This window comes from Mesoplodon densirostris, chromosome 2, assembly GCF_025265405.1.
Source record: "Mesoplodon densirostris isolate mMesDen1 chromosome 2, mMesDen1 primary haplotype, whole genome shotgun sequence".
Taxonomy (NCBI): Eukaryota; Metazoa; Chordata; class Mammalia; order Artiodactyla; family Ziphiidae; genus Mesoplodon; species Mesoplodon densirostris.
Window position 1 is genome coordinate 17959092 of NC_082662.1, and position 26634 is coordinate 17985725.

The 26634-nt window shown below is 46.3% G+C and overlaps 1 protein-coding gene and 1 long non-coding RNA gene across 8 annotated transcripts; one reads left to right on the top strand and one right to left on the bottom strand.

Annotated features, from left to right (window-relative positions):
- Positions 1 to 12633: 12633 nt before the first annotated feature.
- CELA3B (chymotrypsin like elastase 3B) lies at positions 12634 to 18660 on the top strand. Its single transcript, XM_060089121.1, has 8 exons — positions 12634 to 12673; positions 13679 to 13764; positions 14957 to 15054; positions 15175 to 15309; positions 16470 to 16606; positions 16995 to 17137; positions 17791 to 17943; positions 18643 to 18660. Exons 1-8 carry the CDS (start codon positions 12634 to 12636, stop codon positions 18658 to 18660), a joined length of 810 nt encoding a protein of 269 aa, XP_059945104.1.
- On the bottom strand, positions 17582 to 25384 carry LOC132483633 (uncharacterized). Of its 7 annotated transcripts, none has more exons than XR_009531095.1 (6): positions 25070 to 25384; positions 23873 to 23970; positions 23087 to 23306; positions 22638 to 22727; positions 20224 to 20379; positions 17582 to 19464 (listed from the first exon to the last, which is right to left on the bottom strand). It is a non-coding gene; the product is annotated as an uncharacterized LOC132483633 (long non-coding RNA). The 7 variants fall into 7 exon arrangements; XR_009531091.1 differs by having other exon boundaries at positions 23873 to 23973; XR_009531092.1 differs by having other exon boundaries at positions 22647 to 22727; positions 23873 to 23976.
- Between the last annotated feature and the right edge of the window lie 1250 nt (positions 25385 to 26634).

Sequence of the window (26634 nt, forward strand, 5' to 3'; positions counted from 1 at the left end):
GACTTCCCTGGTTGTCCAGTGGTAAAGAATCCGCCTTTCAATGCAGGGGATGCGGGTTCGATCCCTGCTCAGGGAACTAAGATGCCACATGTCTCGGGGCAACTAAGCCTGCGTGCCACAACTAGTGAGCCCTCGAGCCTCAACTAGAGAGCCCGTGTGCCTCAGCTAGAGAGACTGTGTGCTGCCCAGGCACCCTGGAGCCTGCTCGTCACAACAACAGAAGAGAAAAACCCTCACGCCACAAGTAGAGAGAAGCCCGTACACCACAACAAAGATCCCACGTGCCAACTAAGACACGACACAGCCACAAATAAACAAAATAAATAAATAAATAATAAATAAATCTTAAAAATAAATAAATAAATAAAAGTGCGGATGGGGTTGGAGAAACTAACAAGGAATGGTGAGGCATCTCAAGGCTAGCAACAGCGGGGAGCCGATATCACCCCCGGGCCGGAAAGGGCAGAGAGAGGAAGCAGTGAATGGAGCCCTGAGGTAGGAGCTGTGGGGAAACGTGAAGGTCCCCTGATAGGAGCCAGGGCCTTTGATGGAGGGATGCAGGCGTTGGGATAGATGCCCGATCTTCCTGTCCTCCAGTCTCCTGCCGGCACCTTCCACTGACTGAACGAAACCCAGGGGACCATGGAGCCCATGGATGCTTCCATCAGGTCAGCCAGCGGGGCAGGGTGGCTGGAGCCTGGCGAGGGGCGGATGGAGAGCATCCAGTGGGCTGACACCTGGTTCCTGCTGGCACACGCCCCCTGCTGGCTGTGGATTCAGGAAGCTTTGTCTTCTTCGCAAGAGGATCCCTGGTGACAGATCAGTGCCTGGAATCTAGTAGGTGTTTGACAAACATTTGTTGAATGTGTACGTGCCAGGAGGGCTGTGGAATGAGAGCAGAGGAAGGAGGGGGCTTCACACCTCCAGCCCCTTCGTCACCACCATCCCCCAGGGCAGTGGAGGTGGGGGGGTGCTTGTCCCACCCACCTGCTCAGCCCCAGGAAGACAGGGCACTGGCCCGTATCCCTCCCCAGTGCCACTGTCCAGCATCACCTCGGGTCCCAGCGGAGGCAAGTGTCTTCCTTGGGGCAGGAGCCACCTGCATGTCGTCCCAGCCCTGGGTCCCCTCAGTGGCTTCTTGGTGCCATTGCAGGGCCAGGGGGGCACCTGCCTGATCTCTGAGGCTGAGCTGTCCTGTCTGAGAGGGATGGGGCTGGTAGCCGGGGTGCTACAGGGCAGTGAGGCACCAGAGAATCTGGGACTTAAGATCATTGTGGGTGACTCAAGGTGAACATTGGACCTTACAGACTCTGAGAAGTCCTACAGGAAAGATCCATTTGAACTTTCTTTAAGCTCGTATTTCCCAAGCCCATTGGATCTTTGATTCTTTATTGGGTGCCCACTGGGTTCTGGGTGGGAGCTGAGCCCCCAGCAGGGAACACAGCAGGGGCTCCATTATCGTGGCTTATTTGTCACAGAACACGATTAACATCCTCCGAACGCTGCTCTTCAGAACCACCATCCAAACGCTGCCGCTAGGCTGGCTTCTCCGGGACGCGCAGAGGGGCGGGCATCCAGATGTGCCCTTTATGAGAGTCAGGGGAGGAAGAGATGGGCATTGAAGCATCTTTAGCTTCATTCATTCATTCTTTGCCTCTTTGCTTTTTTTCACATCTTTACTGGAGTATAACTGCTTTACAATATTGTGTTAGTTTCTGCTGTACAACAAAGTGAATCAGCCACATGTATACATATCCCCATATCCCCTCCCTCTTGTGTCTCCCTCCCACCCTCCCTACCCCACCCCTCTAGGTGGTCACAAAGCACGTAGCTGATCTCCCTGTGCTATGCAGCAGCTTCCCACTAGCCATCCATTTTACATTTGGTAGTGTATATATGTCCATGCCACTCTCTCACTTCATCCCAGGCTCCCCTTCCCCACCGTGTCCTCAAGTCCGTTCTCAACGTCTGCATCTTTATTCCTTCCCTACCACTAGGTTCATCAGTACCATTTTTCTAGATTCCATGTATATTTATTAGTATACGGTATTTGTTTTTCTCTTTCTGACTTACTTCACTCTGTATGACAGACTCTAGGTCCATCCACCTCACTACAAATAACTCAATTTCGTCTCTTTTTAAGGCTGAGTAATATTCCATTGTATATATGTGCCCCATCTTCTTTATCCATTCATCTGTTGATGGACATTTAGGTTGCTTCCATGTCCTGGCTATTGTAAATAGCCTCTTTTAATGTAATGTGTATATTGCTGAGTACACACCATGTGCCAGGCCTCTTCTGGCGCTGGGAATTCAAAGATAGATAAGAAAGTTTGGCCCTCATGAAGTTTCCCACCAGGTGGGAACTAGAAACAATGAAAACGCTCCTCCCTAAGAAAAGGCTCCTCAGCTACCCCAGCCTCCTTACCCTCCAGACCAACCTCCCAACTGCCCATACTCTCCCACACACCCGGACCTCTACCTCCGGTTCAGGATGCAGCTTGCTTTAAGCTGAGGCCTACTGTGGATCCCTCAGCTTCCCTGCCAGCTCCCTCTTCCCAGGGGAAAGCTCCAGCTGCTCCTAGGCCAGAAAACCCCAGAGGATTAATCAGCAGCACCCGTGACAGTGTGTCCACCAGGCCTCGAGGATAAGATGACCTGACAGGCGTTGTGGTGAAAGAGAATCCTGGAGGGTCCATCTCCCTTGGGACAGAGCAGAGGGCCAGGGTGGCTGCGTGCCTGTCTGCAGAGAGGCTGGGACCTGCTCAAGGCCACCTGGTTAAAGGCTGGAGAGTCTTATCGTGTGACATTGGAGCAGGGGGCAGGCAGTGACAAACCAGGGGTCCCTGGGCCAGTCCTCACTGTTCTCTGGTCCTTAACTTCCTGTCTGTCAGAAGAGATGGATTAGATCATCTTTTAGGCTCTGTCTGTTTCAGACACTCTACAGTGGGATCCAGGAGGGTCTGACCCGCCCCTCCGGCTCCCCAGCCATGTCCTCGGCCTCTCCCCCTTTCTTCCTCTGCTCAGGGTCTGGGAAGTGGCTCTGAGCTTCAAAGCTGAGCAAACAAACATGTCCAGGCCCATAGGGAACAGGGAGTAAGGGAGGGCACAGCTATTTTTATCACGCTTTGAAGGATTTCACAGCTGCTTCTGTTGCGTCGACACACTCAGCACAGGCTCAGGCTATTAGAGTCACAGACATCACTGTGGGAGTTCTCGGGGGGGCTGCACCCCTAAAAGAAACCCTGCCCAGCTGATGCCTCACAGCCCATCACGAGGGATCCGTTTAAAGCAACTAAGCATTGCCTTCCTCCCATGCTTCTGAAACGTAGGAGCCCCCAAAGTATGGTTCTACACAATCAGTAACGCCAGCAGGAAGGAGTCTGGTGATCCTTAGAGCGCTGGGTGTTGAGCAGAGACAAGCGTTGCTCAGGAAAGTCTGCAGAGCCTGTTTGCCTTATTCAGCAAACATTCACTGAGCCCCTACAAAATGTCAGTCCCTGGGCTGGGAGGTTGTTTCCAACAGCTAGTGAAGGTGTGCTAAGTCTTTTCTACAAATTAATGTGAGTTGAGTTCACTGATTTAGTGCCAGACTCTGTGCTTCACACTTCACTGAGGTGATCTCAGGTATCGCTCTACCTCCAAAATATACCCTGACCACACCCACATGTCTCTATTTCCATCTCCGCCATCCCAGGCCCAGCCCCACGCCCACCCCTCACAGCCCTGCTTTGTTCAAGCGACTGAAGTAGTTCCAGCCGGTCCCCCTCACTCTCACCCCACAATCCTTCCCACGGGACCCAGGAAAGGGATGATTTGAAAGCAAAAGCGAGATCCCAGGTCCTTCCCTTACTTAATCACCACTTCCACCCACCATAGCTTTCTCCTTATGGTTAGAATAAAGACCAAACTCCTTCTCAGCCTGACGTGCAGAGACCCTATAGGGTCTGGCCTTCACCCCCCTCTTTCTTTCTCTTTTTCTTATTCTCTCTCTCTCTCTAAATCTGGATTTCAGGTAACAGAATTGGATTGATCAAATATCATGAGTCTGCTCATGGGCCACTCTTATTTATTAGACAGACAGTTATTTTAAATAATGTAGTTGCCACCTTCAAAACCACATCTAACATAATGATACAGATGACTCTCAAAAGCATTATGCCAAGTGAAAGATGCCCTGAAACATAAGCTATATACTACATGCTTCCATTTGTATGTAAAGATGCTAGAAAAGGCCAAACTAAAGAGATGGAAAGCAGATCACAGGTTGCCAGGGGGGCCAGGTGTGGGGGTGGGATGGAAAGTGACTGGGTGGGAGGGAAATTTCTCGGGTAAGGAAAATGTTCCATATCATGACTGTGGTGGTGGTTACATGACTGTGTGTGTTTGTCAAGACTTATTAAATTTACAGTTAAAACTGGAGAATTTTATTGTATGCAAATTTACCTTTGAAAAAGCTAAAACCAAAATGAAAACTACCAAAGCAAAGCAGGAAGCTCTAACAACATCTAATCTATCCTCCTTCCTCCACCCCAGACTTGAGTTAACAGTCATCCAGAATCCTCTGTTCATCATGCCTTTGCTTGCCTTTTTATACAGTTTTATTCACCTATTTGCATTCCTTAAAAGGTATATTTTAAAATCTCAGTTGTTTTTAATTCTATAAAAAGAGTATTAAACTGCATTTCATCTTCTGGGGCCTTCTTTTCCTTCTTAATTTAGATTCCTAGGAATTATCTACATTGTGGCATGTCATGGTGATTCATTCTTTTTGACTGCTGATTAATATTCCATTGTATAAATATACTACAAATTTTCACCCATTTGCCTTCATGGACATTTCTGTTGTTTCTATGTTTCTGTTATTGAGGATTGAGGACAGGAACACCAGGAGCATTCTTGTGTATGTCTCCTGGGGCACATGTGCATGATTTTCTTGAGGGTCCTACCTAGGAGTGGAATTGCTGGATCAGGTGTGAATTCAGCTTTAGGCATCACCTCTTCTTGGACCTCATCCCCTACCACTCTTCACTTTGACTACTATGCTTCAGCCTCACTGACCTCCTCTCCTTGGACAAGCCAAGCCCATTCCAGCCTCCAGATCTTTGCACTTGTTGTCCTTCCCACCTGGAGAGCTTTTCCTTCAGGGCTTCTAACGGCTGGCTTTTACTTGCCCTTTAGGACTCAACTGAACACTACCTCCTCAGCCCAAATGTCACTCTCTCTGGTCCTCCATCTAAATGAGTCACTCCCTTTCCCACCCCAGTCACCTACATTTCATTCTTTTCATAGCACCTTCCACCACAATCAGAAATAGCCTTTATTGACTGATTGATTGATTGATTGATTTTTGGCTGCGTTGGGTCTTTGTTGCTGTGCGCAGGCTTTCTAGTTGCGGCGAGTGGGGGCTATACTTCATTGCTTCTTGTGTGGGCTTCTTATTGCTGTGGCTTCTCATGTTGCAGAGCATGGGCTCTAGGCACGTGGGCTTCAGTAGTGCAGCACGTGGGCTCAGTAGTTGTGGCACATGGGCTCAGTAGTTGTGGCTCACAGGCTCTAGAGCACAGGCTCAGTAGTTGTGGTGCATGGGCTTAGTTGCTCCGTGGCATGTGGGATCTTCCCAGACCAGGGATTGAACTTGTGTTCCCTGCATTGGCAGGTGGATTCTTAATCACTGCGCCACCAGGGAAGTCCCAGCTGGGACCATTCTTTTCATGGCTGCATCCCCAAGAACATCCTGATATAGAGAAAGTACTCAATAAAAATTTTTAAAAATTGAGGTGGATACTAATATATATTTTTAAAATTTATTTATTTTTGGCTGCATTGGGTCTTTGTTGCTGCATGTGGGTTTTCACTGGTTGCATCCAGCGGGGGCTACTCTTCGTTGTGGTGCGCAGGCTTCTCATTGTGGTGGCTTCTCTTGTTGCGGAACACGGGCTCCAGGCACGTGGGCTTCAGTAGTTGCAGCACGCGGGCTCAGTAGCTGTGGCACATGGGCTTAGTTGCTCCGTGGCATGTGGGATCTTCCCGGACCAGGGCTCGAACCCGTGTCCCATGCATTGGCAGGCAGATTCTTAACCACTTCGCCACCAAGGAAGTCCCCGACTAATATTAATCCTATGTTAGAGGTGAGAAACTTGAAACTCAGAAGTTAAGCCATGTGCCCAAGGATGCAGAGCTTAGAAGTGGCAGAGCCAGGATTTGAACCAAGGTGTGACCAGTCCCAGAGCCCATGTTTGTTCCTGGAAGCTGCTGACTTGTTCTGATGTGATTTTCCTTCCCCCTCCCCTGCTATCAGCTTGCCATTCAATGTCACCCGTGCAGCCACACGTTGGAGGAAACTCTGGGACCTGTTGTTGGCTGTCCCTCCCCCATCTTCTGTGGGCAGGGGGTGTGGCCTTGGACCATGGGAGACCTGGTGTTCTACCACCTGTTCTGGGAATGGGGCCCAGTCTGTACCCCTCTCACCTATCTTCTGCCCTATATTAGAGCCTCAGTATATATGTCTCTTTCCTATCATCTCAAAAGTTCCAGCTGCTGCTAGTAAAAATGGTGAGCTTTAGAATGGGATCAAAACTAAGTTGTTATCAACTTAAAATAGACAGTTATAGATTTAAGTTTTTATATGTAAGTCTCATGGGGTCCAAAAGCAAAAACTTAGAGTAAATACACAGAAGATAAAGAGAAAGGTATATGAGCATACCACTGAAGAAAGTCATCAAACTGCAAAAAAAAGAGAGCTAGAGAAGAAGAAAGGAACAGAAACTACAAAAACAACTAGAAAACAAATAACAAAGTGGCAATAAGTACATATGTAGCAATAATTACTTTAAATGTAAATGCACAAAATCCTCTAATCAAAAGACATAAAGCTGGTGAATGGATAAAAAAAAACAAGACCTGTCTTTATGTTGCTTACAAGAGACACTTTATATGTAAGGACACACACAGACTGAAAGTGAATGGATGGAAAAAGATATTCCATGCAAATGGAAACCAAAAGAAAGCCAGAGTAGCTATATTTATGTCAGAAAAAATAAACTTTAAAACAAAGACTGTAATAAGAGATAAAGAAGGGTGTTACACAATGATAAAAAAGTCAATCCAACAATAGGATATAACATGTAAATACTTATGCACCAAACATAGGAGTACCTAAATATATAGAGCAAATATTAACAGACCTAAAGAGAGAAATAGATAGAAGTACAATAATTGTAAGGGACTTTAATACCCCACTTACATCAATGGATAGATCATCCAGACAGAAAACCAATTAGGAAACTTTGGTCTAAAATGACCAAATGACATGTTAGACCAGATTGATTTAACAGATATTTATATAACATTCCATCCAAAAGCAACAGAACACACATTCTTCTCAAGTGCACATGGAACATTTTCCAAGATATATCATACATTAGGCCATAAACAAGTCTTAATAAATTTAAGAGAATTGAAATAATATCAAACATCTTTTTCTGACCATAATTGTATGAAACTACAAATTAATTACATGAAGAAACTGGAAAATTCACAAATATGAGAGATTAAACAACATGCTACTGAACAACCAATGGGTCAAGGAAGAAATCAAAAGAGAAACTAAAACATACCTTGAGACAAATAAAAATAGAAATGTAACGAATCAAAATTTATGAGATGCAGCAAAAGCACTTCTAAGGGGGTGGTTCAAGCAATATTACCTCAAGAAACAAGAAAAGTCTCAAATAAACAACTAAATTTACACCTCAAGGAACTACAAAAAGAAGAAAAAATGAGGCCCAAAGTTAGTAGAAGGAAGGAAATAACAAAGATTAGAGCAGAAATAAATGAAATAGAGACTAAAAAGACAATAGAAAAGATAATTGAAACTAAGAGTCGGTTCTTGAAAAAGATGAATAAAATTGCAAACCTTCAGCTAGACTCATCAAGAAAAAAAGAGAGAGGACTCAAAATCAGAAATGAAAGAGGAGATATTACAACTGATACCAAAGAAATACAAAGGCTCATAAGAGACAACTATGAGCAATTATATGCCAACAATTTGGACAACCTAGAAGAAATGGATAAATTCCTAGAAATATACAAACTAACAAAACTGAATCATGAAGAAACAGAAAATCTGAACAAACCAGTTACTCGCAAGGAGATTGAATCAGTAATTGAAAACTTCCCAACAAACAGAAGTCCAGGATCAGACAGCTTCACAGATGATTTCTACCAAACATTCAAAGAAGAATTAATACTTATCCTTCTCAAACTATTCCAAAAAATAGAAGAGGGGAAGCTCTTCCAAACACATTTTATGAAGCCAGCATTTCCCTGATAACAAAAGCAGAAAAGGACACCACAAAAACCCCAAAAACTATAAGCCAATATCCCTGTTGAATATAGATGCAAAAATCCTAAACAAAATATTAACAAATTGAATTCAACAGTACATTAAAAGGATTGATCATATACCATGATCAAGTGGGATTTATTCCAGAGATGCAAGGATGGTTCAACATCCACAAATCAGTCATATGATATACCACATTAACAAAATGAAGGATAAAAATCATATGATTATCTCAATAGACACAGAAAAAATGTTTGACAAAATTCAACATTCATTTATTATTTTTTAAAAGAGCTCTCAACAAAATGAGTATAGAGCAGACATACTTCAACATAGTAAAGGCCATATGTGACAAGCCCACAGCTAACATTATACTCAACAGTGAAAAGCCAAAAGCTTTTCTTCTAAGATCAGGAACAAGACAAGGTTGTCCACTCTCACCACTTTTATTTGACTTAGAACTGGAAGTTCTAGCCAGAGCAATTAGTCAAGAAAAAGAAATAAAATGCATCCAAATTGGAAAGGAGGAAGTAAAATGTCACTATTTGCAGATGACATGATATTATATATAGAAAATTCTAAAGACTCCATCAAAAGACTGTTAGAACTAATAACTGGATTCAGTAAAGTTGTAGGATACAAAATCAATACACAAAAATCGGTTGCATTTCTTTACACTAATAACACACTATCAGAAAGAGAAACTAAGAAAACAGTTCCATTTACAATTTCATCAAAAAGAATAAAATACCTAGGAATAAATTTAACCAAAGAGGTTAAAGACCTGTATATTGAAAACTACAAGACATTAATGAAAGAAACTGAAGAAGACATGGGGAACTTCCCTGGTGGTCCAGTGGTTAAGACTCTGCACTTCCAAGAGGGAGGGGATATGGGGATATATGTATACATTAAGCTGATTCACTTTGTTATACAGCAGAAACTAACACAACATTGTAAAGCAATTATACTCCAATAAAGATGTTTAAAAAAAAAAAAAAAGACTGTGCTTCCAATACAGAGGGTGCAGGTTCGACCCCTGGTTAGGAAATTAAGATCCCACATGCCACATGGTGTGGCCAGAAGAAAAAGATAGAAATTGAAGAAGACACAAATAAATGGAAAAAGAGTCATGCTCATGGATTGGAAGAATTAATAGTGTTAAAATGTCCATACTACCCAAAGAAATCTACAGATTCAATGCAATCCTTATCAAAATTCCAATGGTATTTTTCACAGAGATAGAACAAACGATCCTAAAATTTGTATGAAAACACAAAAGACTGCAAACAGCCAAATCAATTTTGAGAAAGAAGAATAAAGCTGGAGGCATTATGCTGCCTGATTTCAAACTGTATTACAAAGCTGTAGTGATTAAAACAGTATGGTGTTGGCATAAACATAGAAACATAGATCAATGGAACAGAATAGAGAGCCCAGAAATAAACCTATGCATACATGGTCGATTGATTTACAACAAAGGGGCCAAAAATATATACAATGGGGAAAAAGAGAGTCTCTTTAATTAATGGTGCTGGGAAAATTGGAGAGCCACATGCAAAAGAATGAAACTGGACCACTCTCTTATACCGTACACAAAAATTAACTCAAAATGGATTAAAGACTTGAACATAAGACCTAAAACCATAAAATGCCTAGAAGAAAACATAAGCAGTTAGTTCCTCGACATAGGTCTTACTGATGATTTTTTGAATCTGACACCAAAAGCAAAAACAGCAAAAGCAAAAATAAAGTGGGACTATATCAAACTAAGAAGCTTCTGCATAGCAAAGGAAACCATAAACAAAATGAAAAGGCAACCTACTGAATGGGAGAAAATAATTGCAAATCATATGTCTGATAAGGGGCTGATATCCAAAATATGAAGAGCTCATACAACTCAATAGCAAAAAATCAAACAATCCAATTTAAAAATGGGCAGAAGCTCTGAACAGACATTCTTCCAAAGAAGACATACAGATGGTCATCAGGTACATGAAAAGATGCTCAACATGATTAATCAGCAGGGAACTGCAAGTCAAAACCACAATGAGGTATCACCTCACATCTGTTAGAATGGCTATTATCAAAAAGATAAGAAGTAACAAGTGTTGGCAAGAATACAGAGAAAAGGAAACCCCTGTGCACTGTTGGTGGGAATGCAAATTGGTGCAACCACTATTGAAAACAGTACGGAAGTTCCTCGAAAAATTAAAAATAGGGTTATCCTATGATCCAGCAATTCTACTTCGGGGTATTTATCCAAAGAAAACTAAAACACTAATTTGAAAAGATATACGCACCCCCATGTTCATTGCAGCATTTTTTTTTCCAGCCGTGCCCCGCAGCTTGCGGGATCTCAGTTCCCCGACCAGGGACTGAACCCAGGCCACAGCAGTGAAAGCCCATAATCTTAATCACTAGGCTACCAGGGAACTCCCCATTGCAGCATTATTAACAATAGCCAAGATATGGAAATAACCCAGGTGTCCATTGAAGGGTGAATGGATTGTGTGTGTGTGTGAGATTCAGCCATTAAAAAAAAGAATGAAATCTTGTCATTGCCATTTGTGACAACATGAATGGACCTCTAGGGCATTATGCTAAGTGAAATAAGTCAAACAGAGAGAAAGACATATACTGTATGATCTCTCTGATATGTGGAATCTAAAAAAGAACAAAAACAAAAAAAACAAGCTTGTAGATACAGAGAACAATTTAGTAGTTGCAAGAGGCAGTCAGGGGGAGAAATGGGTGAACAGTTTCTTGGTTTTGTTTAAATGCATTGAATAATTTTTTTAAAAATAGAGGATGCCAAAAAGACTTAAACAGGCATTTCATGGAAGATGAAATATGGATGACCAAAAAACATTTAAAAAGATACTCAGTCTCATTTGTGATCAATTAAATGCAAATTAAAATCACAATGAAAGACCCTTCCATACCTCACAATTGGGCAAACATTGGAAAACAGAAATAAAAAGGTTGGCTCAGATGTGGAATAATAGGAACCTTCATTTCACGTTAGTGGGAATATTCAATACTGTCATTACCCAGTTTAGCTGTACAAGCACATACCCTACAGTGCATTAATTCTTGTCCAAGGATAGAACAGATACTTGTGAACCATTTCCATAACAGCAAAGAGTTAGAAACACTCAAATATCCATTAACAATAGAGTGGATAGATTTTGGCGTATCTAAAGTATGGACTAGTAAGAGTAAAAATGAATCAACTGCAAATGGATGAGTCTCAGAAACCAATATTGAACGCAAAATAAAAATTAGATCACAAAAGGATAATCACTGTGTGATTCTTGTTATACAAAGGGCCAGTAGAGGAAAACCCAATGTATTGTTTAGGAATACATATACATGTGGAAATCGCTAATGAAAGCAAAGGAAAGTCATAGGGATGATATCCACAGAGGAATTTTATAATGCTCTATTTGGTTTTTTTTTTTGGCCGCCCCGCCTGGCTTGCGGGGATCTTAGTTCCCCGACCAGGAACTGAACCCTTGCCCTCAGCAGTGAAGCGTGGAGTCCTAACCACTGGACCACCAGGGAATTCCCAAGCTGGGACCATTTTTTTTTTTGCGGTATGCAGGCCTCTCCTGTTGCGGAGCACAGGCTCCGGACGCACAGGCTCAGCGGCCATGGCTCACGCGCCCAGCCGCTCCGTGGCATGTGGGATCTTCCCGGACCGGGGCACGAACCCGTGTCCCCTGCATCGGCAGGCAGACTCTCAACCACCGTGCCACCAGGGAAGCCCCAGGGACAATTCTTGTTCATGGCTGCATTCCCAAAAACATCCTGATAAAGTCCTCAACAAAAAATTTTTTAATTGATGTGGATACTAATATTAACCCTATGTTAGAGGACAGAAACCTGAAGATCAGAGAGGTTAAGCAATGTGTCCAAGGATGCAAAGCTTGGAGATGGCAGAGCCAGGATTAAAACCCAGGTGTGACCAGTCCCAGAGCCCATGTTTGTTCCTGGAAGAGGCTGTCTTGTTCTGATGTGAACTTTCCTGCCCCTTCCCCTGTTATCAGCTTGCCATTCAGTGCCACCTGTGCAGCCACACGTTGGAGGGAACCCTGGATCCTGTTGTTGGCTGTCTCTCCTCCATCTGCAGTGGGTGGGGGCTGTGGCCTTGGACCATGGGAGACCTGGTGTTCTACCACCTGTTCCGGGAATGGGGCCCAGTCTGACCCCCCTCACCCGTCTTCTGCCCTATATTAAAGCCTCAGGCTATGGATCTCTCTCCTGCCGTCTCAAAACTCACGATGCTCCGGCTGCTGAGTTTTCTCCTATTTGTGGCCCTTGGTAAGACCCCAGCCTGTGCTGCCCTGGGCCAGGAGCCCTTGAAATCTACCAACCCACCCTGAGTCTCGCAAACCCAATACCTGGTTCCATAGGAGAGGTCTCAGCTTGTATCTGGGGCATGATTGTGGAGGTTTTCAGCTTGGTGCTGGAGCAGGAGAATAGAGGGGAAGCTGTGGGTGATAGACCAGCTCAGGAGGAAGACTGGGGGACCCAAAGGTCTGTGGTGGGAGTCCTCGACGTGGATGGTGAATAAAGTCTAGTGGGAAAGACTTTGGGGTCTGTGGTTAGACTGCTTGGGTTGGAATTTCTGTTCCTCTGCTTAACCCTCCAACTCTCCTCTCACACTCCCCCTACTGCACTCCATATCCTGTGGTCTAGCCTTTTCCTGGACTCTCTGCCGTATTACATTACAGCTCAGGGCCACCTTCTCCAAGCAGCGTCTCTTGACTGACAATAATGAATGGTAACAGATAATGTTTACTGAGTGCTTACTATATGCCAGGCAGAACGCTAAGGATTTTTTCGTATATTATCTCATGTAATCCTCACAACAGTCCCCTTAAGGTCAGTACTATTATTATCCCCATTTTACAGGTAGAGAAACTGACCCTCAGAGAAGTAAAGTAGCCCATCCTAGAACCAGGGGCAGAGCTGCACTTTGAATCCAGGCAGTTTTACTCCAGAGACACCACTCTTCACAACAATAGCTATCACTTCTCAAGGGCTCATTGGGTACCAGGCACGGTTCTAAGTGCATTAACTCCTTCATTCCTGCCATGAAAGGAAGCCACATGTTCATCTCTCTCCCTAGACTCCTGGGAGTCCAGAAATCCCTGCTCTAGTCCAAGTGCTCATTGTTCATACGTGGTTACTGAGGTCCAGATAGGGGAAGGAGTTGTATGGGATCTCACAGCCTGTTTGTGCCATAGCTAGGACTGGGACCCAGACCTCTTCCTTGCTTTGCGGGACCCTCTAGGTGACTGACGCTTCTACTCTACCCTCTAGCCTCGGGCTTTGGCCAGACGTCCTACAGCCTCTCCTCCCGCGTTGTCCACGGTGAGGATGCGGTCCCCTACAGCTGGTCCTGGCAGGTAAGAGCAATACCAGCTGCACCATTTCCCACCATGGGCTCTGCACCCCACGCTCTGATTGCAGGATATTCAGTGTGGACCCCATTGTGCTGTTTCCAGTATTCACCTCAGTCTCCAAAGGCCAGGAAACCCTTGGACAATCTGCTTCTTATGGAAGTTTTGCCCATTTTATCTTTAACCCTCACTGGGCTGTTTGCAAGTTAAAAGTAGACTCTGGGGAGAGGGCAATGTTTAAGCCAAGGGTTGGTGCATTAATGGTGGAAGTTCAGCGTGATGGTTAAGGAGTGAGATTTGGGGCAACTCATTTCTAGACCCCTCGAACTATACAACAGGGTTATAAGGTCTGGAGCAATAAAGGGATGAAGGGCTTTTTTTTTTTTTTTAATTAGTTTCTGCTTTATAGCAAAGTGAATCAGTCATACATATACATCTGTTCCCACATCCCTTCCCTCATGCATCTCCCTCCCTCCCACCCTCCCCATCCCACCCCTCCAGGCGGTCACAAAGCACCGAGCTGATCTCCCTGTGGGATGAAGGGCTTTATAGAGGTCAGTGAAGGGAGCACAGAGGACTAGACTCATTGCACTAACACAGTAGCCGCTAGCCACATGTGGCTATTTAAATTTATTTATTTCATTTTTATTGGAGAGTAGTCAATTTATTTGTGTTAGTTTCAGGTATACAGCAGACTGAATCAGTTATACATATACATATGCCACTCTGTTTTTAAATTCTTTTCCCACATAGGCCTAAATTTAAATTAAATTTAAATTTAAATTACGTAATATTAAAAATTCAGTTGCTCAGTGCTAAGCACATTTTAAATTCTCAATAACCACATGTGGCTAGTGGCTACCATACTGGACCATAATGAACATTTCCATCTTCACAGAAAGTTCTACGGGGTGGCACTGGTTTACAACAGGGGTCAGCTAATTTGTTCTGTAAAAGACGAGAGAGTAAATATTTTAGCCTTTGTCAGCCATGTGGTTTCTATTGCAATGACTTAATTCTGCCACTGTAGCATGAAAGAAGCCATGGATGGTACAGTTGTGTGGGCTGGGCACTGCACATTTCCAGAGGTGCCATTCTGTGTGAATGATGCTCTCTAGAGCTGTGCAGTGCACAACCTATACAGCAACCCTCGTCGTGGGGCCCAGACCACTCAGGCTCCTCCTTCCCTTGCCACCAGGTCTCCCTGCAGTATGAAAAGGACGGGACCTTCCACCACACCTGTGGAGGCAGCCTGATCGCCCCTGATTGGGTTGTAACTGCAGGCCACTGCATCTCGTGAGTTCTCTCACTTGCCCCGTCCCTGCGTGAGACCAAGGCAGGCTGGGGCAGTGGGGGACTGTGGGAGGGAAGGGGGGAGGCCAGTCAGGCCTGTACTGATGTCACCTCCACCAACAGGAGCTCCCTGACCTACCAGGTGGTGTTGGGCGAGTATGACCGCTCTGAGAAAGAGGGCCCCGAACAGGAGATCCCCGTCAATGCTGGGGACCTCTTCGTGCACCCACTCTGGAACTCCAGTTGCGTGGCCTGTGGGTGAGTGAACTCTCAGGCCTGGGACCCAGGGGCTCCTCTGCTGGACTCTCTATGACCCAACACTGATTCTGAGAAGACTCCCAGGGACAATGGAGCTGGGCCAGCAGCCTGAGCCCAGGTCCCACATGTTGAGGGTCAGAGCCAACAGAGCCTTTAAGGATCATCCACACCAAACGTCTCTCCCGACAGAGGGGAGAGCAGGGCCCAGGGAGGGGCAGGAACTCCCCCAAGGCCACTCGGCTGGTTGGCTTCAGAACCCAGGACTCCTCAGGCACCCCTGGCCCAAATCCAAGGGTTCCTCCATTCAATGGGCATTCATCCAGAGCATCCTGCATTGCCGGCATTGTGGGCTAAAGGACGAGCACTGGACTGAGAGTCAGGCTCCAGCACTAAGTCACTGTGCGGCTTGGGCAAGTCATTGCCCTTCTTTGGGCTTCAGTTTGACCACTTGTCAAGGGTGGCCTTCTGGGCTTCCTGGGTGGTTATGAGGGTCAAGGAGAAAATCACTGGGTGAGAACACAAAGCAGGGCTTCTTAAGCCTCTCAAGCATATGCAAAATTGTTATGTCTGGGTAGCTCAGCATTTTTCCAGTGAGAGGATCAAAGAAGGGTGCAGAACTCCTGAAAGTGCAGTGCAGAAGTGGGGGACCATGATGATCAAGACCTTGACCCATCCTCAGGGGCTCCTGGGGTGAGTGGAGAGAAAATCAGACCCAGATGCAATTACTTGAGGGACAAACAGGCAGATGAAGAGAGCAGTGGTTCTCAAAGTGTGGTCCCCAGGCCAGCAGCAGCAGCATCACCTGGGAACTCATTAGAAAAGTGTGAACCCTTGGGGCCTCCCAGACCCACTGCATCAGAAACTCTGGAATGGGCTCTGGCAACTTGTGTTTTAACAAGCCCTCCAGTGATTCTGACACAGCTGATGCGTGAGAACCACTGGTGTAAAAGCTGAGGACGATTACAAAGGCCAAGGGTCAGCATGGGCTGAAGAGGCCAGGAGGGCTTCCTAAAGTTGCTCAGCAGTAAGAATGCATGGGATCTGGAGGGAGAAGGGGCACTGGGCGCATCCCGGAGGTAAAATATCCTGAGCAAAGCTGAGGGGTGGGGCTTGGCCTGGCTGGAGGATCAGGCTCCCCATGACTCTTCCCTCATCCCCAGCAATGACATCGCCCTCGTCAAGCTCTCGCACAGCGCCCAGCTGGGAGACAAGGTCCAGCTCGCCAGCCTCCCTCCTGCCGGTGACATCCTGCCCAATGGGACACCCTGCTACATCAGCGGCTGGGGCCGTCTCTACAGTACGTGCTGACCCCTCCAGCCAGCCATAGGGACAGTGGGTAGGATGACAGAGCCTGGGGCGGGGGGCTGAGGGCAACACCAGGAGCATCCCTGCACTTTTCTTCCATTCCTCCTCCAGAGGCAGCCTTCTCCCCTCACCCTCCCAAACGTGAATGTGTTCAATGGAAGATTTTTGTGTGTCTTCTGTGTGCCAGGTGCTGGAGATGTTCTGATGGACAAAGCAGGCAGGACCACATAACCTGGTGGGAGGAGACTTACCATCAGACTAGAAGAGTGGCTTTTCCTCAAACCCCCCATCCCACTCTGGGGCTCCCAGTCCTAACTCCCAGATCCCAGCCCTAGCCCTGCACCCCTACAGCCCCTGCTCAATGTTCTCTATCTCCACAGCCAAAGGGCCGCTCCCGGACAAGCTGCAGCAGGCCCTGCTGCCCGTGGTAGACTACAAGCACTGCTCCAAGTGGGACTGGTGGGGCGCAGCCTTGAAGAAGACCATGGTGTGCGCCGGCGGGGGCATCCGCTCTGGGTGCAATGTGAGTCAGCAGCTCTCGTCTGCCCGAGGTGGTGCAGGGCTACCGCCACTCTGCTGGGTGTGCAGGGCCCAGGGTACTTCTGCTATCTGCCTGGGAGGAGAGGGAGGAATCTTGACTGCTGGGTTCATTCAGCCTCCAGGCCAGGCAGGACTTGGAGGAAGTCACTGCAGCCCAGGCACACAGCTCTGGTCTCTGGACTCTAGTCCCAACTCACACACTGACTTGATCTGGGGCAAGTCACTGTCCCTTCCTCGACCTCAGGATTCCCATCAGTACAGCAAGGGATATGGACACCATGATCTCTAAAGTCACCTTCAAATCTGGGGTCCTGAAGTTATACTTAGCAATACTCTCATTGTACTACAAGTGAATATGAATAACAATATTAATAACCAACTGTGGTACTCATAATCAGAACTGCCATTGATTGATCGCTTCCTCTCTACCAGGCATTGCGCTAAGACCATATATTTATCACCTCATTTAACTGTCACAAAATCTTGTAAGATATATATCATGCCCCATCACAAAGGAGCAAACTGAGGCTCAGAGAGGTCAAGTCATATAAGGGCTTCTCAAAATCCCCAAAGTCAGAACCAATTCCTTAAAGCTCAGACACAGCTCAGTCCCCCACTGCTCTCCAACCATTCCAGGGTGACTCTGGAGGACCCCTCAACTGCCCGGCAGCAGATGGCTCCTTTCAGGTCCACGGCGTGACCAGCTTCGTTTCTGGCTTTGGCTGCAACACCCGCAAGAAGCCCACAGTGTTCACGCGAGTCTCGGCCTTCATTGACTGGATTGACGAGGTAAGCAGGACAGGGCAAGCGGCGAGGGCTCCAGGTGCTGGCTCTTCTGAGAGGTGCTGGGGGGATGGGTGAGAACAGCAGATCCTGATCCTAGGAGGTCAGTAGTGGGAGTGGGGCACATGCCAGAAGGGTTTGAGGATGTTTTCTGCTACAGTGTGGCCCTAAGAATCTCAAGGGCTTCTGGGTGGAGCTTTGAACTACTGCTGAACTTCCTTTTTTCTACAAGTGTATATGAAGTGCCTCCTTTGGTCCAGGTCTTTTCTTGTCATGGAGGATAGAGCGATGTGTGTCTTGTGGGGAACAGACGATTAAATGAGCAAAATGATGAAATGTGATGGAAGCTGTGATAGGTGAAGCTCAGGCCCCAGTGAGAGTGCAAACCTCATCTGGCAATGAGTGGTCAGGGAGGATTAATACTGTTCGTGACAATAGTCTTAGCCACCATTTATGGACTCTTAAACATATGCCAAGCACCGTGATGACACCTTAGTTAATAGTTTAATTTAAAACCCCCATGAGGTAAGTACTATGATTACCCCCATTGTACAGATGAGAAAACTGAGGCTCAGAGAGCTCAAGTCACTCTCCCAGGGTCATACAGCCAGTGAGTGACATGGCTGGGAGTTGAACTCAGTTCCATATGGTGTCAGAAGCTGTGTTCCTGACTAGACTATTCTGGTTTTTCCCCTCTTTTCTCAGACCATTGCAAGCCACTAGAACCAAGGCCGGGGTGGCAGTGCCCATTCACTCTCTTTGTAAAAAATAAAGATCTCTCAGAAAATTCCAAATTGAGTCTTCCTTGTTTGATTCACCTCTTCCCCTCTGGCCTGTTCCTAAAATCTTAGACATGATATGTAGAGATGAGAAGAGAACCAACCCTCTCATATGAGAATGAGAAAAAAATGAGGCCCAGAGAGAAGGGAGTTGCTGTCAAGTGACCAACCATCACAGTTTTCCTGGGACACAGGACTTTCCATGGTTAAAACCGGGTGAGGGACTTCTCTGGTGGTCCAGTGGTTAAGACTCCGTGATTCCATCACAGGGGGCACGGGTTTGATCCCTGGTCGGGGAACTAAGATATCGCCTGTCCCGTGGTGTGGCAGAAAAAAACAACAACAAAAAATCAACATCAAAAACAAAACCAGGGCTTCCCTGGTGGCGCAGTGGTTGAGAGTCCACCTGCCGGGAAGTTGTACAGCCACATGCACAATCACTAGCTTTTCAATGCAGGCATAAAAGCATGGTAGAGTCTGCAGAAATACCGTCCTTACCAGCCCCTTGGGAGGCTCATGTTGGAATTGACAGGGCTGTGCATTTTCTGCTTCCATTGATGGGCTGGGGAAGGAGGACTGCAGTCATTCATTCATTCAACAAGCATTCATTCCTTCTTCTTGAGGAGGGCTCACAGGAGGAAGACGACGTGGATCCTGCCCTGAAATGGCTCATTATTTAGATAGAAATGAGCATATCAGAGTCATTCATTAAACATTTACTAGGCACTTCTTTGTTGAAAGTTCTGGACTGAGAGAACAGAGGTAAGCAGGACAAGGTCAGGGAGAGCCCTTGCTGCAGGGCGGAGATGCACACACAGTTGCACACACAACGCAGAGACCAAGGTTGGACCCCAGTGGGCTGTTGCTGAGGTCCAAAAGACTGCTGCCGTGCCTCCAACTCAACATAAAAACAACTGAATTCTTTTACTCATGTTTCTCCTGAATACCATGAAAGGAAACATGGTCCCCACAAGGACACACGTATACAATTTTTAATATTAACATTGTTCCATTGCTCCCTTCCTTAAAAAATTATACTTCCAGGCTTCCCTGGTGGCGCAGTGGTTGAGAGTCTGCCTGCCGATTCAGGGGATGCGGGCTCGTGCCCTGGTCCAGGAGGATCCCGCGTGCCGCGGAGCGGCTGGGCCCGTGAGCCATGGTCACTGGGCCTGCGCGTCCGGAGCCTGTGCTCCGCGGCGGGAGAGGCCACGGCAGTGAGGGGCCCGCGTACCGCAAAAAAAAAAAAAAAAAAAAAAAAAAAAAAATTATACTTCCAGTGTTGAAAAGTTTAAAAGATACAACATGGAGAATAATAAACAAAACACCCAAATAGCCTCCCTCCACAATGAACAAATTTCACATTTTTGCTTCATAGTTTCTAAAATAATTACAGTTCAGGTGGAGACCCCTTTGTACTCTTCCCAGGGGTCTTCACCACCATGGGTGTGGGGTTATCCACCAAATATTACTGCTTTTCCTTTGGGGCACATAGTAGGATAGCTGTTACCTGCCCTCTTGAAGTTGAGTTTGGCCATGTGGCTTGCTCTGGCCAAGGTGAAGATTTGAGAGATAGGACGATTTCCCTTTGCTTCAGTAACTGGTGGCTCCAGGTCAGCCTGGCCCCAGAGCGAGGAGATGTGGAACACAGCCTCTCTGCTGCCCCCTGATGGACATGCAGCACAAACAAGAAATACAGTCTTGTTACAAGCTGCTGAGATTTTGGGTGTTTCTTACACTGGCATGGACCTAACCTATCCTGACTGATAAAAGGAGTTTGGTGTTTATCCTTTCACTCCATGCTATTATATTTTTATCACAAATATAAATATCCATAAACAATATATTGCATTGCTTTGGTTTTTTAAAATACATGCATGGCTTCTTGCCATAGGGATTATTCTGCAACTTGCTTCCTTCATCCAATATTTTCACCCAATGTTTTTGACGTCTATTTATGCTGATTCATCTATGCTGATTTATCTATCTCCAGTTCATTGCTGCTAGTTTTGTAGAGTATTCACTTGCCCAAGAACACTAGTTATTTATCCTTTCCCCCTCCTGATGGACATTTACAGCAGGGCCAATTTTTTCTGATTACAAATAGTGCTTCAGTGAACATCCTTGGACATATTTCCAGGTGCACATGTGAGAGTGGCTCTAGGGCCTATTCCTAGAAGTGGAATGGCTGACTGGGAGAGTGTGCTCATTTCCAACTTTACCAATTGCCAAATTGCTCTCCAAAGTGATTGTATCAACAGTATCTCTTAAAATTCCCTTTTTTTCTTTTCCCATCCACTGGTTCCACACACTACAACTGCCACACATTTTTCTCCTAAAACCACCCCTGGAATCTCAACTCTTTCCTCCAAAACCCTCTCCTCCAGTCCTTAGCCCCACTCCAGCTCCTACAAAAGCCCAAGAACCGGTCTGACAAGGCCAGAGTGACAGCAAGGAAGGAACTGAGTCCAGCAGAGCAAAGACCTCTGCATCACAGGAGAGTGGAGGAGGATGGGAGAAATTCTGGAGCCAGGACATGTTAATCAGTTGTATGGAGACAATGCTGAATGACATATGCAACTGTCAGGCGCTCCCAGGGCACTGCAGTATCTACTTCTTCCCAGTGGGTCAGGGAAGAGCCCTTAGACAATTTTCCAAAATAATTTTAGGACAAAGGGCAGCCAAACATGTAAAATTCCACACTGTGGCTGGGCGATGGGCCCTCAAGTGTCCTCCACCCAGCTTCAGGGGAAGGCTGAGAGCTGCTATGACACCCTCCTCATGTATGGCCAACAGGGAGTTAGGACATCTTGCCTAAGAGTGCTAACAATTCAATGAATAATTCAAGTTTCTTTTTTAAAATTTCCAAGTATCAACAATTCAAATCCTTTAAAAACTATATAGGGCTTCCCTGGTGGCGCAGTGGTTGAGAGTCCGCCTGACGATGCAGGGAACATGGGTTCATGCCCCAGTCCGGGAAGATCCCACATGCTGCGAAGCGGCTGGGCCCGTGAGCCTTGGCCGCTGAGCCTGCGTGTCCAGAGCCTGTGCTCCGCCACAACAGTGAGAGGCTTGTGTACCGCAAAAAAACCCCAAAAAACTATATAGACAATAATTTAATTTTTTGAGTAATGATTAGAGTATCAATACCAAGAATTTTTTGTTTTTGTTTTCTAAATCATGAAGAATAATCCACTTTTTGAAGATGCACAACATCAATACTTCAAATCTCTTCTAAAAGTGACAAAGGGGGCTTCCCTGGTGTCACAGTTGTTAAGAATCCGCCTGCCAATGCAGGGAACACGGGTTCGAGCCCTGGTCCAGGAAGATCCCACATGTCACGGATCAACTAAGCTCATGCACCACAACTACTGAGCCTGCACTCTAGAGCCCACAAACCACAACTACTGAGCCCGTGTGCCACAATTACTGAAGCCCGCATGCCTAGAGCCCGTGCTCTGCAACAAGAGAAGCCACCACAGTGAGAAGCCCATGCACCACAACGAAGAGTAGCCCCTGCTCGCCATAACTAGAGAAAGCCCGTGTGCAGCAACAAAGACCCAACGCAGCCAAAAATAAATAAATTAATTAATTTTAAAAAATAAATAAAATATAAATAAATAAAAGTGATAAAGGATCAGAGTGGCAATGCTCTTTTTAACCACAATGTCAACAACTTAGTTCTCATCTTAAAATCATTGAAGTGTCAATAATTCATTTTTTTCAACTCTACCTCAACTAAAAAAATTTTTTTTGTTAATTCAAAAAGAAAAATAAAAACATGGTCATCTTTAAAAAATTCACTTTTTTAATCTTAAGAGTCAACAATTCTATTATATTTTCTTTTTTCAGAACATTCATACTGGTTATGTTTTAGAAACTTCCACTTTGGGAAAGATTTGTAAAAATCACCCACGTTCCCACCTCTCTTACACAGCTGCTTCTATCATTTTGATATGCTTCCATCCACTTTTTTTTTTTCCATCTACTTCTTTTTCTTTCCATTTAGAAAATCTATCACACAGACATAGAAAACAAACTTATGGTTACCAAAGGGGAAAGGGAGGTGGGGGGAAGGATAAATTAGGAGGTTGGGATGAACATATACCCACTACTATACATAAAATAGATAATCAGCAAGGACCTACTGTATAGCACAGGAAACTATACTCAATATTTTGTAATAACCTATAAGGGAAAAGAATATGAAAAAGAATAGATATATACATATATATGTATAAATGAATCACTGTGCTATACACCTGAAATTAACACGATATTGTAAATCAACTATACCACAATTTTAAAAAATTTTTAAAAAGAAAGAAAACTTATCAACAGTTAGATTCAATGGACATGGACTGAGCACCTACTGGTATTCTGTGCCAGGCATGGGCAGTGGAGAATGACCCCAACTTGGGCCGGAACCTCGAGATTCCAGTCTGGACAGGAAGCATGAATGGAGACTTGGCTTATTATTCTAATGAAGGCCCAGAGTAGTATGGGGCCCAGGGAGCTGGGGTCATACTGCCATGGGAACCCTGGAGCACTCGATGGCCCTCACATCCAAGTGATTGAGGCATCAAGGGACTCCTGTGAAACATGAAGTTGTCAAACCTTCTTTTGTCAATTAACACCAAAGACACAGTGCTGAGAAACCTCATTCCCTAAAACCAGAGACTGTCAGAAACTTTTTGAAATCATGTCAGGGAGAACAGAACATTCCCCTCTTGTCTGGTGGGTTGGAGCCAGATTTGACACAGAGAAGCAGCCTGGATTACCAGCCCAGGTGCAGAGCTTCAGATAAGGGGTTTCTGGACACAGTAGTTCTATACTGATCTTAACTTTGTGGTGTCCAAGGAAACAAGACCAGGAGTTCGCTTCTCAGCCCAAGTCAAATGTTAACCCCTCTCCACACAGTTAGGTTTGCTTTGAGCCTATCAACACTGCTTCATTTCATTTCCACCTAAATTCCACCCTGCCCCCTAACCCTATGATAACCCTGTTCTTCCTTTGTTTGGCTCCTCTGGGTGTTGTCTCCCTGGCTGCAGCAAGTTAATAAACCAACTTAATTTTGTTAAACTATATCTATGTCCCTGCTGGTCTTTATCAGATTAGCTTTATCATAAAATCCAAGCCTTCTCTGTTCATTCACTTACCCATTTATTCATTCAGTGACCGTTTCCCCAGCCCATGCTCAGTTGTATGTGTTGGAAGCATGGTGAGAGGACAGTCAAGGTCCTTGGCCTTGTGGACCCTGCTTCTAGTGGATGAGATAGAATAATGAACAGGTAATAAAAACAGGGTAACAGGCTATAAAGGAATGGGATGGGTGCCTTTAGAAGGGCAAGGCAGGGACTTCCCTGGCAGTCCAGTGGTTAGGACTCTGTGCTTCCACGGCAGGGGGCATGGGTTCAATCCCTGGTCGGGGAACTGAGATCCCACGTGTCGAGGTGTGGCCAAAAACAAAAAAAGAATAAAAAATAAGATGGATTAAATAAAAGACTGGATAGATATGTGATTAAAAATAAAAGAATTGAAGGGGAGGAATGACAATTGGAAGTCCTTACTCTAGTTCAATGCCCCTCATTTTACAGATGGGGAAACGAAGGCTAAGAGGAGGTAAAGGTGGTGACTGCACTGTAGGAGTGAGTGGGAGAAGGGCCCACAGTCGCTAGGGGAGGTGGGGGTAGGGCCACGGCAAGGAGCTCTGGTTCTCCAACCACCAACTCGAGTATCTGGCCATCTAGGAGTTTACTGACCAGTGATGGCTGTGAGGATAAAAGGCACATTTTCCCTTCCCCAGGAACACTGGCTCTGGGGTGATAACCCAGCAGGAGGCACTGAGGTGCCCCTCTTAATTTCCTAGCCCATTCCATTTTGGATAGGCCAGTTGGAAGGAGAATGGGACGGCCAAGTCCCTTCCCTTCAGGAATAAAAGTGAATTGGGAAGTCTGCCTTGGTTAGCATCTCTGCACCTTCTCTTACAGGCTGTGCTCTTTAACCTGTGTGCCTTGACTCAAACCAGCTTAGTAAGAATTCTAAATTTCAGTTCTTAACCATGGCAACTGGAAAGTCTCGAGGAAAAGACACACAGGGCTAAGATTCCGCCTCCTACGCACACGGGGTCTCCACTTGGACAGACTGTCAAAGTCCCACGGGCACATGCTCACTATCTGGGGGGTGGGGGGTCTCTTTGGGTACACGGAGACACCTAACAGACTTGCGCCCTCTGTCCATCTGGAGTGACTCCACGGGAAGCCATACAGACCACTGTCAGCCAACAGCAGCCAGACAGCCAGCCCTCTTATTTTGGCTTCTTTCGTCTGGGTGGTACAAAGGCTTAAGGGTGTAACCTCAGGGTGGGGCTCCTCAGCTGCCGGCTGGCTCCAGGAGTGTCTCGATTCCTGCTTCATCCACTTTCCATTTTGTTGGGCAAACTGCGGCTCAGAAAGACAAAGGCCTTCCCCGCAGCGGAAAAGCTCCTAGGCCGTGCCCAAAGCTCCGCACGGTCGGGAGAACTGGGGACTGAGGGAGGCCAAGAGACCAGAACGGGTTAAGATCATGAAGCTGCGGAGCACCGCCAAGGCCTAGAGAGACCGGGCGCCTCGAACCCCGCTCCCCCTCCGCTCCCAGCTTCCGGGAGGGGCGCGACTTCCGGTTCCGGCGACGGGCTACAAAGCTTGGCTCCGGGAAGCTGGTTTCCGGTTCCCGCAGCCGGCGGCGGGGTTTCGCGTCTTATCGCCAGACGCCCCGTCCCCCCGCCCTCGGAGGGGCACCTGCGCAGGTGAACTCCCCTTCCCGCCCCCTGCGCCTCCCCTTCCTCCGCGCACCATCGGGTGGGAGCGGTCGGCCCTAGGAGCAGGGAGCCCCTGCCCGCGGGGTGTGCCGGCTGCTCGGCCTGCCGTGGCCTTGGGCCCCGCGTCAGCCCCGAAGGAGGAGAACTTCCCAGTTCTGGAGCCACAGACGCGCCTTTTCCTGCCGGACCTCGGCCCTCTGAGCCGCGCCCAGGTGGTGGGAGGAGTCGGGCTCAGATCCCTGTGCAGACGCCGGGGATTTTTGTACTGGGCTGAGTGGTCCCGCCACCTCCTAGCCTTGTGACCTTGGGCAAGTCCCCTTTCTCCGAGCCTAAGTTTGTCAGTGGAAATGACAGTAACTGTCATACTGGGTTATCGGGAGCATTGGATGAGGGAAAGCTCTTGCGCAGTATCTGGCTTGTAAAGTTCAACAAATGTAGCGGCGGAGGCTGCCGTTAATGGAGATAACCGGGGCGGTAGAGAGTCCTGTCAAGAATTTAACCTGAGTGGCTAAGAGGATCACGTAGAGAATGTGAAACGCTCAGCACAGTGTCAGGAAATAAGGGTTCCGTAAACTGGAGTTATTAACCGGTGAGGGTAAGCATTCTGTCTGGCAGGTGGGCTTCTAAAACGGATAGGATTTAGAAGCTGGGTAAATCGTGGAGCTGGTCCATCTTTCAGAGCCAGCCTTGAAAACTGGCCTACTGACAATTGAGACTGTTCCTAAAAGTCGAGCTTGTAAAAACCTCTGGTGCTAGGAACTAGAAGAATTAGTAAAAGGGTGTTTTTCTAAGTGGATTAGGGGTTTTCACGCAGAAAGGGTTTGAGCAGGAGGGGAAAACCTGAAAAGTTTCTTCCTCTTGAGTTGTCACGAAAGTAATATAGGTGTAGTTAAAAAGAAAACAATACAGAAAGATATAAGAAAAATGTTTCCCTCTCACTGTTGCTGCTCCTCAGAAGTAAAAGGAATTTCTTTGATAACTTTACAGGTACTGTTTGGGGATATATCAGGTCATATATGCTTATGTGTATGTATTTTTAATTTCCCCAGATGGGATCATACTGCATATACTGATCTGCACCTTGGTCACGGGGTGCTGTGTTATGGACAGCTTTACATATCA